Genomic DNA, 13467 nt, shown 5'->3' on the forward strand with positions numbered 1-13467 from the left:
ACAACCAAGGAGTTTCCTCCTTTGTAGTGTAACAGAGTAACGGTGGCTTCGGCCTTCACTTGTCCTTTGGTCCCCCTTGCGGCATCTGGTCAAGTCCTATCATTCCCCAGCTGTGGCACAGCGCGGTTGAATTCGTTCCCCCATACGCAGTATGAGTGAAGTATCGAAAGGGAACGTACTCGGTAACGTAACCTCGGTTCCCTGAGATACGGAACGAGTACTGCGTTACTTGCTGTGCCACGAGGCTGCGGCTCAGTGTTGTCGCTTCAGTCGATATGGCCTGATGGCCTATGGCGAAACACTCGCTTATATAGCACATTACCCTGCCCCTTTCGGCAGGAAAGTTTGCACGCTCTGTCGCCATAGACCACGCAGCTATGCCGCGCCATCATTGGTTCAACGACTTGTCTATGAGTGAACCAATGACGATGCAGTTACACTGCGTTATTGAAAAGGCTTCAGTAGCGCGGAAAAAGGGAGACTTTTCCCCCATATGCAGTACTCGTTCCGTATCTCAGGGAACCGAGGTTACGTTAGTAACCGAGTACGTTTACATTTAGTATGGTAAATAAGATATTTATAGTATAGGTATAAAAATATTTTAGTAGGCCTAATGAAATTTGAAGTAAATGAGAAATAATGCAAAGGAAAGTAAATTTTCTGAAATGTTGCACTTTCTTGCGCTTGAATGTTAATATGGCCCTCCTATCAGGTGTCAATCACAGAAACGGCCACCCGCCAATTTGAGTTTGAGAGCCCTGCTGTAACGAATCTCATAGATACTTTTAGTGAGTTTAGATTCAGATGAGGAAGAAAGAGAGAGTGGTGAGCATATTGTTAAAGCTGACGACTTACCATTACATGGTAAGATGAACTGCAATTCGGCAATGATGAAAATATCCAACGCATGCGTAGTATCAAAGAGTATCTTGTTGATCTTGACCTTTGTGGATTATTTATTTTGTTGACATGCATTGCACGGCCTTTTGTTTGAATGTTTCTGTTGTGAAAATAAAGCTCAGTCAGCAGTCCTCTTCCTTCCCAGAGAACTTTGAACATTGCTACAGAGGTGCCGAAACCCGGGAAGGAAGAAGGGAGCCGCCGCCATGCAACGGTTACTTCACGTTACTTCAACAGCACATCAGAAATTGTGGTAATACAAGATTCCATGCGAAAGTTATTTATATATATATCTTTTATCTTTTACAGTAATGGATAAATTCCAAGAAAGATCTAAAATGACAAAACCATTACATCACAGCTGCAAACAATATTTGCTTTTTCCATTCATACAGGGTATGTTGAAAAAGACATTGAGTAAGGCATAGAGCTTAAAGAAAAGAACCCTGAATTAGTCACATGCATCATTTATTGAAACAAACAATACATTTTTACAGAACTATATATTTTTACCATTCAATGTTAACTGCTGTCTTAAGCATGCCATTTTTGGTGCAACTGTTCCTTTAAAAAAATACAACCAATAGTCAAGTCAAGTCACCTTTATTTATATAGCGCTTTTTACAATGCAGATTGTGTCAAAGCAGCTTTACATTGATAACTGGTACATAATTTGGCTGCACAGCAGCTCTTAAAGAATAGTGTCAATGCAGGCAGATCAGAAGCACTGTTGAATAAATGTCAGGAATAATATTGAATATCAAATGTCAAGTGTCCAACTAAGCAAGCCAAAGCCGACAGCGGCAAGGAACCCAAACTCCATCAGGTGACATTAGGTGGCAAACAAGTGGCAAATAGGTGTAAAAACCTTGGGAGAAACCAGGCGTAGTCGGGGGGCCAGTTCTCCTCTGGCGAACAGTGCTTTGTTACGATTCAGGTTGCTATCATAAGTCTGATAGGATCGCAACATTCAAAGTATTTATTTCAGTTCCATCCATTTGAGGATCGTATTCATCACGCCGGTATGGACGGTTTGTTGAGGAACTGTGCTACTGGCTGTCGTGTTGATGAGGCCTTCACAATGGATGATCTAGTCGACTCGATCTCTGCTGATACTTCAGGGCTGCGTTGTGGTCGTGTCAGGGCGCAGGTCCTTGGTCTCAGCTGGATACGGCCCAGATCCGGTTGACTACGGTAAACTTCGGGATAAACAGAAAGACTAATATTAGCGTAGATGCCATTCTTCTTCTGATGTAACGAGTACATCTGGTGTTATTGGAAGTGTTCCCAGTTCCGGCTGACCTAATTTATGCAGCCTAATAATCCTTTAACGGATTTGAAAATATAAATTGATAATGTGTTATGTGTATGCCAGGTTAAAGAGATGTGTTTTTAGTCTAGATTTAAACTGACAGAGTGTGTCTGCATCCAGAACAATGCTAGGAAGATTGTTCCAGAGTTTAGGTGCCAAATAGGAGAAGGATCTACCGCCTGCAGTTGATTTCGATATTCTAGGTATTATCAGCTGGCCTGAATTCTGAGATCGCAATAAACGTGAAGGACTATAATGCTTTAAGAGCTCGCTTAGGTACTGGGGAGCTAAACCATTTAGTGCTTTGTAAGTAATTAGCAAGTTTTAAAATCTATACGATGTTTAACAGGAAGCCAATGCAGTGACGACAGAACTGGGCTAATATGGTCATACTTCCTAGTTCTAGTAAGAACTCTAGCTGCTGCATTTTGTACGAGCTGTAGTTTATTTATCAAGCAGGAGGAACAACCACCCAGTAGAGCGTTACAGTAGTCTAACCTCGAGTTCATGAAACCATGAACTAACTGTTCTGCATTATTCACTGAGAGCATATGTTGTAGTTTAGATATATTTTTAAGATGGAAGAATGCAGTTTTACAGATGCTAGTAACATGGCCTTCAAATGAAAGATTGGTATCAAAGAGCACACCCAGGTTCCTAGCTGACGACGAAGACTTAACAGAGCAGCCATCAAGTGTTAGACAGTATTCTAGATTATTACGTGAAGAAGTTTTTGGTCCAAAAATTAGAATCTCTGTTTTTTCTGAATTTAGTAGTAGGAAATTACTGGTCATCCAGTTTTTTTATATCAGCTATACATTCTGTTAATTTAGCAAATTTGTGATTTTCGTCAGGGCGCGAAGAAACATAGAGCTGAGTATCATCAGCGTAACAATGAAAACTAATGCCATGCTTCCTAATGATATCTCCCAAGGGTAGCATGTACAGAGTAAAAAAAAATGGTCCTAGTACTGAGCCTTGCGGTACTCCATATTTAACTTGTGATTGATATGACATCTCATTGTTTACTACTACAAACTGATAACAGTCAGATAAGTATGATTTGAACCTTGACAATGCAATTCCACTAATGCCAACATAGTTTTCAAGTCTATTTAAGAGAATATTGTGATCAATAGTGTCAAATGCAGCACTAAGATCCAGTAACACTAATAGAGAGATACAACCACGATCTGATGATAAGAGCAAATTATTAGTAACTCTAATGAGAGCAGTCTCAGTACTATGGTACGGTCTAAATCCTGACTGGAAATCCTCACAGATACTATTTCTTTCTAAAAAGGAACATAGTTGTGACGAAACTGCCTTTTCTAGTATTTTTGACAGAAAAGTGAGATTTGAGATCGGCCTGAAATTGACTAATTCTCTAGGATCAAGTTGTGTTTTTGTAATAAGAGGTTTAATAATAGCAAGCTTAAAGGTTTTTGGTACGTATCCTTGTGATACAGATGAATTAACAATATTAAGAAGGGGATCTATGACCTCTGGAAGCATTTCTTTCAATAGCTTAGTCGGTATAGGGTCTAACATACATGTGGATGATTTTGATGATTTAACAAGTTTAGACAATTCTTCCTCTCCTAAAGCAGTAAATGAATTGAATTTTTCTTTAAGGGCACTACAATGCACTGTCTGACACAAGACTGTAGTAGACGGTTGCATGGTTATAATATTATATTATATTATATTATATTATATTATATTATATTATATTATATTATATTATATTATATTATTTTATATTATATTATATTATATTATATTATATTATATTATATTATATTATATTATATTATATTATAATATGGTTCTCTAATATTATCAATCTTGCAAGTAAAGAAGTACTTATAGCACAATAGCACTGAGGGGGAAGGGTTTTTAAGGTGGAACGGATAGTACGGCGAATAAGGAGCTGGAGTCAGCCTAAAATGTTCAACTTTTTAAAATGATTGATGTTTAATATGAATAAATAGCACTCATAAACGGCCATTGAAGGCATGCTCAAGTGAAATGAGTCTAGGCTTGGACCCGGAAACGGCGCTCCTTATGTCACGACTTAACAAGCAGATAAAGCTTGGATGTGTCAGGATATTTATTAATATTTCTCAGATTGTGTTCATCATAAAGAAGAAAGTCATATACACCTAGGATGGCTTGAGAGTGAGTAAAGCTTGGGCTAATTTTCATTTTATAGTCAAATTTTTATTTTTTCTTCACGTTTTATTTTATGCTTGTTGCGTTCACGGCACATCGTAATTACTGTAATTACCATAAATTGTAATTTTCTGAGAGCTCCAACTTCTTCCTGACTGCTGGAGACTCATTTTGTGATTATTAATGTTGTGACAGAAGCACATAATTCTGAATCTGATGACATGAACAAATAAAATCATGTGATTTCTCATCTCGTGATAACAGTAATCCCACTTGCTTGTATGCTCTTTTTTTCTTCAGCAAAACTACACAACAACTACTACTGGCCCCTTTATCTCTTCATTCAACAATTTTGAACAATTTTAAAAAAGCAGAACACTGTTGAACTTGGAGAATCTCTGGGGTCTATGAAGTTCATAATGTGACACAAAAACACATGCTGTGGCTCGAGAGTGTAAACCACATCCTGTAGAGATGACGAATGTTGCGTTATGTGTGTAGATGAACATGGGTTCTGAGAAGCATTGTTGTGTGTAACTGATAATGAAGACAGTTAGGAAATAAATGTCTAGCAAGGTAGAAATCTGATAAAAATGTATAATAAAAAATGTGTGTATTGCTTAAACCATTAACGCAAGTAAAAAAGGTGATAGAAAAGTAACACAGCAATTGACACATGCAGGTAATATGTTAACGCAAGAAGAAACCACATGTGTGTAAATGAAGAGATAAAGTGTGTCAAAAGAGAATATAAATACAGGAGCCAGTAGTAGATGTTGTGGAGTTTTCCTGAAGAAAGAAAGAGCATACGGCGCCAGACCACAATCCTCAGAAGATCAAAGAAGACACCTGATTCTCTTAGAGAAGAACATATACTGAATAGAGAAGAGCTTTAAAATGTAATTATTTATCTGGCCCATGGATCTTCCAGCTTAGCTGGCATAGAGTGTGTATTTAGCTTTTGCCTTTGCAAGAAATAATGAAATGAGAACGAGGACTGCCCTCAAACTCTGATAGGATTGTCTCAGTCTGTTTATTGTTGTAGAGTGAGAATCAGAAATAAAAACACTCTTAACTGAGTAAGAGCAATTCTTTCATGAACAACAGCCTCTTCTTCACTCCTGCTCTCTTCCTCTGGGAACATGAGGCTGCATGTCCTTTATATTTTGTCTCAAGTTCTGGGAGACACACTTTCTTGAGGAATTATTGTGCTTTCTGTAGACAAGATTCCCAGAACTCCTGGTCTGGAAAGACACGCGCCACAGTGAAATCGTTTTCAGTCCAAACAACAAGATCCCAGTGATTTGATTGGGTGACATAAATCTGTGTCTGGATCTGAAGCGTCTGTGTTGTGCTTCATGTCCAATGCCTGCTGGACGCTGCAGGACCGACACTTGAAAGGACATTTTTACACACAGTCAGGCCATCCGGTGACGATGTGTAAAGATGTGTGTTTCACTATTCACAGGAGGGTCAGATGATACACACCTTTGAATGAAGGACGATGTTTCACAACTCGACTTTTGAACATAGTTTTCGAGATATTTTCGTGTAGTAACTGGCTGTTTTAAAGTCTCGCCCGATGTGGCATATCTGAAAATATAATAGTTTGTTGCACTCTTGTTGATTTGCATTTTAATTTCTCATTTGATTTTTGTGTTATTCTTTAGGTGACTGTCAGTCAAATTTGTTTATTTATTTTCACAATTTATTTACGTGAATGAAACACTGAAGCAAATGTGTCGTAATGATTCGAGGCTACGAAACAATCTGACACTGTCTCCACTGTGACCCCTAGTGGTCAGAACAGTGTAAATGCAACAAAACTCAGACCAAACATGCATAAAAACACCTTTTACAAATATATTGCAAATGTTTTATTGAAAGTAAAATATGTTAAATGCAATTAACTAATCATCTAAGATTAAATATAAAGTGTCTGTATAATATGTGTTCTTTTATCAATTTTCAAGGCTTGTTTCTCTGTTCAATGGCTCAAGATAAACAGGCCAATAAGAGATTACTAACTACCATTATTCATTTTAATTATTCTAATGTCTAATTAAAACATCGACAAATGTATAAAACTGATCAGAGATCATGTAAAGCCCACAGACACTTGTTCAATAGTTCTCTTTTCACTTTCACTTTATCATCGCCCTCTACCTATCAAAAGTTTCATGAAGCTTCAGAGGCGGAGCCTAATCGACCATCACTGGCTGTTCTTCAGCTCTTCTGTCGCTGTATCACCAAATCTGCAACGTTTATCATCACATTTATGGCTTTTTGTTGTGTTTAAATGTAGAATTTATGAACTTGGGAAATTAGAAACTGTTGTAATTTGAAACCGTTCACCGAAATGCCAAAAAATATATATTTGACATGGACAGTTTATTTTCTTCTGGTTGTTCTCCTGGAGTCTGGTGAGTATTTTTATAGTTCTCTTTATATTATCATTTCTCCACATACAATCTGATCTTTATTCATTTTTCATCTAATATTGTCAAGTTTTATCAGACTAAACCTTCAGAAATACTTCTGTGGAAAATGAAAAACTGCAAATGTGGTGTGTGTGTTTGTGTTCAGGTGTGTTTGTTGCTGATGCAGTGAAGTCAGAGTCAGTGACTGAGGGAGAATCAGTCTCTCTGAACTCTAGTTTCACTCAAATACACAGAGATGAAGAGATCGGGTGGAGGTTTGGTGAATTTCTCATAGCTAAAGTGAAGAAAAACAAAGAGAGCAAGTTTTATAATACTGCTGAAGGGAGATTGAGAGACAGACTGAAACTGGATCATCAGACTGGATCTCTGACCATCATCAACAGCAGAACCACAGACTCTGGACTTTATACAGTCTCCAGAGACACAACGATCAACTCGATCAATCTCACTGTCTATGGTGAGGAGAGAATTACTATCCTGTTACATCTGTGGACTAAATTCACCAGATAATGTTACTGAGAATATGATACAATGATGGAGAATTCTGTGATGATGCTGATCATTTTATCCAGAAGATCACAGTGATTTCTACTGAATCTGATTCATTCTGTCATGTTTTCAGCTCGTCTGCCTGTTCCTGTCATCAGCAGTAACTCTTCATCATCATCATCATCATGTTCATTGGTGTGTTCAGCTGTGAATGTGAGTCATGTGACTCTCTCCTGGTTCAAAGGAAACAGTTCATTCTCCAGCATCAGAGTGTCTGATCTCAGCAGCCGGTCTGATCTTCTTCTCCATCTGGAGTGTGTGGATGATTCCTACAGCTGTGTGCTGAACAATCCCATCAGAAACCAGACTCAACACCTCAACAACACTCAGCTCTGTCACACATGTGCTGCAGGTACTTCACTGATGATATCTGGTGTTTCTGCACACATTGATCTGGACTGATGACCGTCTCTTTCAGTCTCTCGGACAGTGCTGATCTCTGCTGCTGCTGCTGGATCTCTGTTGATTGTTGCTGCTGTTGGGATCTTCTGCATCTGCAGGAAACACACAAACACACACAGAGAAGGCAAGTATTCCCTGTATGTATATGATTCTCAAACATCATTTCACTGAGTGTTTGTTTCTGTCATTATTGTTGAAACAGAGACTCGAGCAGAAGAAATCACTGATCCCACATTCAACAGAAGAAACAGAAATAAATCGGTAAGATCTTTGATTTCAGTGTATGGTGTGTGTCTGTGTTGTTTCAGTCTGATTTTAGTGTGTGTGTGTGTGTGTGTTTAATGATTCACACACACAGCAGCAGCACAACATATATTGATAAAGCAGTAGATGTGTTTGTGGATTTACACTGTAGACCTTCATTTAGAGACACACAAACATTAGTCCGCTGACACACAACTTTAAAATACAGCAGTGAATCCTCTAAATCAGGCTTTCCACACTTTTAGAAGTGGATCCTGAAATATGAGGAAATAAGGACCACCATCCTGAAATTTAAAATGCATCTGCCCATTTAATATACTGGAATATTTAATATTATAAATCTTAAAATATCTCTGAAGCATAGAGGCTGATCCCGAGCACCCACGGAAATGGTCGAGCACCCACGGAAAATTACGAGGTATTCTCCATGGATTTTAACAAGTAAAAAATCGCTTGCAGCTATCAGAAACGATTCTTATATATATATATATATATATATATATATATATATATACAGTTTATTTAAGGCCGTTTCTATGACGTTATATTAATGGCAAAAGTCGAGAGCGCATCCAGTGTTGAGCGAGCACAAATCTCTCATCTCGCAGTCGGATTTCCTTCACTCTCGCGCTCGCTGAGGCTGAAGGTAGGCTACCTTCAGGTAACGTTACTGATCATCAGATTTCAACGAGAGCACGTCAACACTCATGAAAAGAATGTACTTGTTTTGGGTCGAATTCAAATTAAACATCCAGTTGACGTTCATTTGAGTTAAATAATAAGTGATCTGGCGCTGGAACGTGTTGTTTTTGAAATGCTGTGTTGCCGCTGTTATAAGTGGTTAGGGTATAAGTGGTCTCTTGTGACTCGTGTACAGTCTTCATACATGCGCGTCAATCTATCGCGATTCCCTAGACTCTTCTTTCCAGCGAAGTCACTATCAAAATGCACACAAATTTGTCCCTGTTATTGATATACAATCATAAATAAACTTATTTGATCTTAATGAGAAAAAAAACCTATGCGAGGGCGGATTCGAACCGCTGATAATTAGAGCACGGATGAACTTCTGACTCTTTTAACAAAAATTCTACCACGAGACCAATGGGGAATACGAAAAATAGGTGCGGATTTGTCTGTAATATAATATAATAGTAGTTTGATATTAATATTGTAATGTAACTGTAAGACTGAAACTATAACGTTTAAAAAAAAAGGGGGGGGGGGGGATTTACTGCCTATGCTCTGAAGTTACATTATTTTCTACTCATACTCAAATGTTATTTATATTAATCATTAATTTAATAGACTAATAACTAATCAGTTTTTTGTAATAAAATTTATTCATTTATTTTAATCTAATTTTTTACAGTTTTCTCTAGATTGTATCCTTATTTATTTTAATTCTTTTAGTTTTTCTCTGAATTCTTACATTTTAATAATTTGTTAATTTAACATTTAATAACTTTATTTATTTACTTTAATACAATTTATTTATTTTATTTATACCAACATATATTTATAATATCTAATTAATTTTGTTTAATTTTTTTTATTTGATTAATTAATTTTAGATTATGGTTTATTCTAGAATTTTCTGTGTTTAAGTATTAAATTTTATACATGAAATATACCTTTAACCCTCTGGAGTCTGAGGCTGATTTGGGGCTTGGAGAAGTTTTGACATGCCCTGACATTTGTGCTTTTTTCAGTTGTTCATAAACATATCTGCGCCTTGGCAAGATGTTCTCGCGCTTTTTGTCCTGCCAAAAACAAACGCCTACGAAACCCATTAACATAATCTGATAAGTTTTGAGGCGGTTCTTTGCTCTTTAATTCGTCCTGCAAAACTGCAAGTGGTCCCCGTACCGTGTGACCGAAAACTAGCTCGTTTGGACTGAACCCCAAACTCTCCTGAGTAACCTCCCGAGCCGCAAGCATTAACCAAGGCAACCCGTCCTTCCAATCCCTGTTCAGTTCAACACAATAAGCGTGTAACAGCGACTTTAGGGACTGATGAAAACGTTCCAGCGCCCCCTGGCTCTGAGGATGTCGCGCGCTTGACTGGTTGTGTTTTACCCCAAGCTGTTTTAAAATCTCCGCAAACATTCCGGACATAAAATTGGTACCTCGATTGCTCTGAACAATCTTCGGTATACTAAAAATAGAAATAAACTGCGTTAAGGCTTTAACCACAGCCCTAGTAGTGATCTTACGCAAAGGGTATGCCGCGGGATAACGACTTGTTTGACACATAACTGTGAGCAAATATGAATTGCCCGATTTAGACGGAGGCAACGGCCCAACACAGTCAACCAGTATGTGCTCGAAAGGTTGATTTACTATGGGTATCGGACACAACGGTACAGGCTTTAAAATCTGATTGGGTTTACCCACTACCTGGCAAGTGTGGCACGTTTTAATAAAAGCTGCGATTTCTTTTTTAAGACGAGGCCAATAAAATTGCCGCAAAACCCGGTGATACGTTTTTTTTCACGCCCAAATGGCCCGCCACATCACCATGGGCAGAACCTAATACCGCCTCCTTAAACTGACCAGGCACTACTACCTGAATTATTGCCTCACCACCAGAATCTTCGTTTTGATGACTCCACTTTCTCAACAGCAAATCCTCCTGTATAAAATAGCCATTTGCCACGCTCTCCACCTCCTCCGGCCGCACTACAGCAGCGAACAGAGCTCGTAAAGCAGGATCTTTCTGCTGCGCAGCTACCAAGTCACTATGAGAAATGGGAGAGAGAACAGATAACCCAGGTACCTCAAATTTAGGCATTTGTGCACATTCAGACCTTAAAGAACGACTCATTGCGCGTGTTACAGCACAAGATACAAACACCTCAGGGAATTGACACTCCAATTCATCAGCTTGTTCTTTCAACGGAGTAAACAAAACTACAGGTGGAGGGACAACATCGCTCCACACCCGCCCCCCTGCCAAATTATTTCCCAAAATTACAGAAACACCACTCACAGGCAGTGATGGACGCACTCCTAACGTTACCTCTCCTTCAACTAAATCAGATTTTAGGTTAACTTTGTGCAATGGAACTGCCAAGGTCTGCAGCCCTATTCCCCTTATCAATACATTTTTCCCCGCACTTGAGGCGGCAGAAAAAGGCAGAATAGACTCTAAAATGAACGATTCAGACGACCCAGTATCTCTCAAGATCCTAACTGGTACTTTGTCAAAACCATCAGGTAAAGACACAAAACCGTCAGTAATAAAGGGAGCAAAATCAGGATCAGTCTTTAGAGTTTTTAATTCAACAGAATCAGGGAACATTTCCGAATTTACAAAAGTAGACAATGTCTCCACTAATAATGCAGGAGCAGAATTTACCTTTTTACTTCGCGATCTCAGCTTGCCCGCCAACACTGGACATTCATTCTTCCAATGTCCCGTGTTTAAGCAATAATGGCAAACATTCACATCTGTTTTTCCACGCGCAAAGCTAACCGGCCTCTGAACAGGAGGCACGTCAAATTTTCGTGAACGTTGCAGAGACAAATTTTCTCGGTGACTAATGCCACCACCTGCACAACCATCAACAAATCCACTTTTATGGGTTAAAATAAATTCATCCGCCAATACTGCAGCTTCAGCAACCGTATGGGGTTTATTTTCATTGATATAGGTAGCAATGTTATCAGTAACGATGTTTCTAAATTGCTCCAACAAAATCAAATCCTGCAACTCCTCAAAAGTACTTACATTCGACGCGGCGCACCACCGATCAAAATGCACAGTCAGCTCCCTTCCCACTTCTACATGGGTCTGCCGATCCCCTTTTCGCCAATTCCTGAAGCGCTGGCGATACGCTTCTGGAACTAGTTCATACACCTTCAAAATGGTAGACTTAACTTTATAATAATCTTTTCGATCCTCCACCGTAAGCCTCCTGTGCTCTCCCTGTAATGACACTTTGAAGCACCACTACACGATCCGTAACCGACCAATTGCGTTCCTCCGCAATACTCTCAAACAAAGAAAAAAAAACATCAGGATCGCGTTCATTACATTTTGGGAGCAATTTTAAGTTACCTACCACATCGAACGCACGCGAGAAACTTTCATTCAGAGGTGCACCTTCAGAAGCTAATTTACCTACACCGATCAATTTTAACCTCTGAACTTGTAACTCAAATTCCCTGGACAACTTTTCGGATTCCAACTGCTGAGAATGTTTAAGCTGTAATAATTCAATTTCGCGTCGTTTAAGCATATCATCCATTTTATATCTTTCCAATTCAAATTCACGGTCTTCTAATCAAACAAAAGGCCTGAAAATATATCCACTGATTCTCTCGTCTTCATGGTCAACACAGATGAGAAATAATTCATAATTCCCCTTGCTAAACTACACCCATTCCACCCCCTATACTTCCTAAACCTAATCTTCATGCAACTCCCCAGAGTCGAGCGCCTTTAAACACAAATACCGCTGGCCGAGAAATGAGCAAATCTGCCCAATCCACAAATCACGGCCGTGTACTCAACCCAGGAGTCTGCACAAAAATAAAAAACAACAAACCAACGCTAAGCGTTGCTAAAGCCTAACAGGGGAATGAATCAAATCTCATCTTGTAATCTACCCAGACTTACCTATGAAAATGTAAACAAACTGCTTTGATTATTGCGTCCGTCTCCTACCATTTCTGATTCCTTTACCCCAAACACAATCAAATTAATCAAACGAAAATCATAATAATGTGATTAACGCACAGTTCAATGCAATTTACGGACGAGCCCCCAGTTGTTACAGCCGGCTCGTAGACTGTAACAAACAGGAGACCAGACGCGCCAATTCTTTGCAGAAAGCATTTATTTTACACAAGAAAAACATAAATATAATATAAATAAAGAATCGTTTTAGGGCCAGGCAGGACACTCAGCGTAACGCAGGCCAGCAAGCGCCATGCTGGAACCAAACAACCATTCAACCAAAGCCCCCGCACAACTAGTCGCAGTGGCATTTAACTCCGCATCCAACGAGTGTCAGGTGTGTCGGCCACGCCCCCTCCAGACGGCACCTAAGAAATCACACACACCCAACAAGATGCACAGCGTAGACTGAGACGTCACAAGAAATAATAAATGCATAACATCAATTGCTCAAAGATGACTCTAAGAGTAAGAAATGCATACACACAGTGGTGTGTGAGTGTTTTTAAGACATTCACCCATCACTGCATGGGGGTTTCTGGCTACAGACTTTCCCCAATGGCCGCTCTGCACTTTCCCTTAAATACCCAGACCAGAACAAAACGATTGTAAATATTTACTATACCAACACCTGGGGCCTGTACCATGATGGTAGATGAACAAACTCAGGGTTATAGGATTAGTTTCGAGTTGACAAAACCAAACCACACCAATCCGGCTTTGTTGGTACCATGATGCAG

The 13467-nt window shown here is 39.1% G+C and overlaps 1 protein-coding gene across 1 annotated transcript in view; it reads left to right on the top strand.

The window, feature by feature from the left end:
• Positions 1-6681: 6681 nt before the first annotated feature.
• Positions 6682-13467, top strand: part of LOC137002311 (hepatic and glial cell adhesion molecule-like) — a 39926-nt gene continuing 33140 nt past the window's right edge. Inside the window, exons 1-5 of the mRNA XM_067361851.1 lie at positions 6682-6810; positions 6974-7285; positions 7451-7729; positions 7796-7903; positions 7982-8040. Coding sequence (XP_067217952.1) covers positions 6747-6810; positions 6974-7285; positions 7451-7729; positions 7796-7903; positions 7982-8040 — 822 coding nt within the window. The 5' untranslated portion in view covers positions 6682-6746. The remainder of the gene's footprint in view (positions 6811-6973; positions 7286-7450; positions 7730-7795; positions 7904-7981; positions 8041-13467) is intronic.

The sequence above is a fragment of the Chanodichthys erythropterus genome, chromosome 2 (genome assembly GCF_024489055.1).
Source record: "Chanodichthys erythropterus isolate Z2021 chromosome 2, ASM2448905v1, whole genome shotgun sequence".
In the NCBI taxonomy this organism is placed as follows: domain Eukaryota; kingdom Metazoa; phylum Chordata; class Actinopteri; order Cypriniformes; family Xenocyprididae; genus Chanodichthys; species Chanodichthys erythropterus.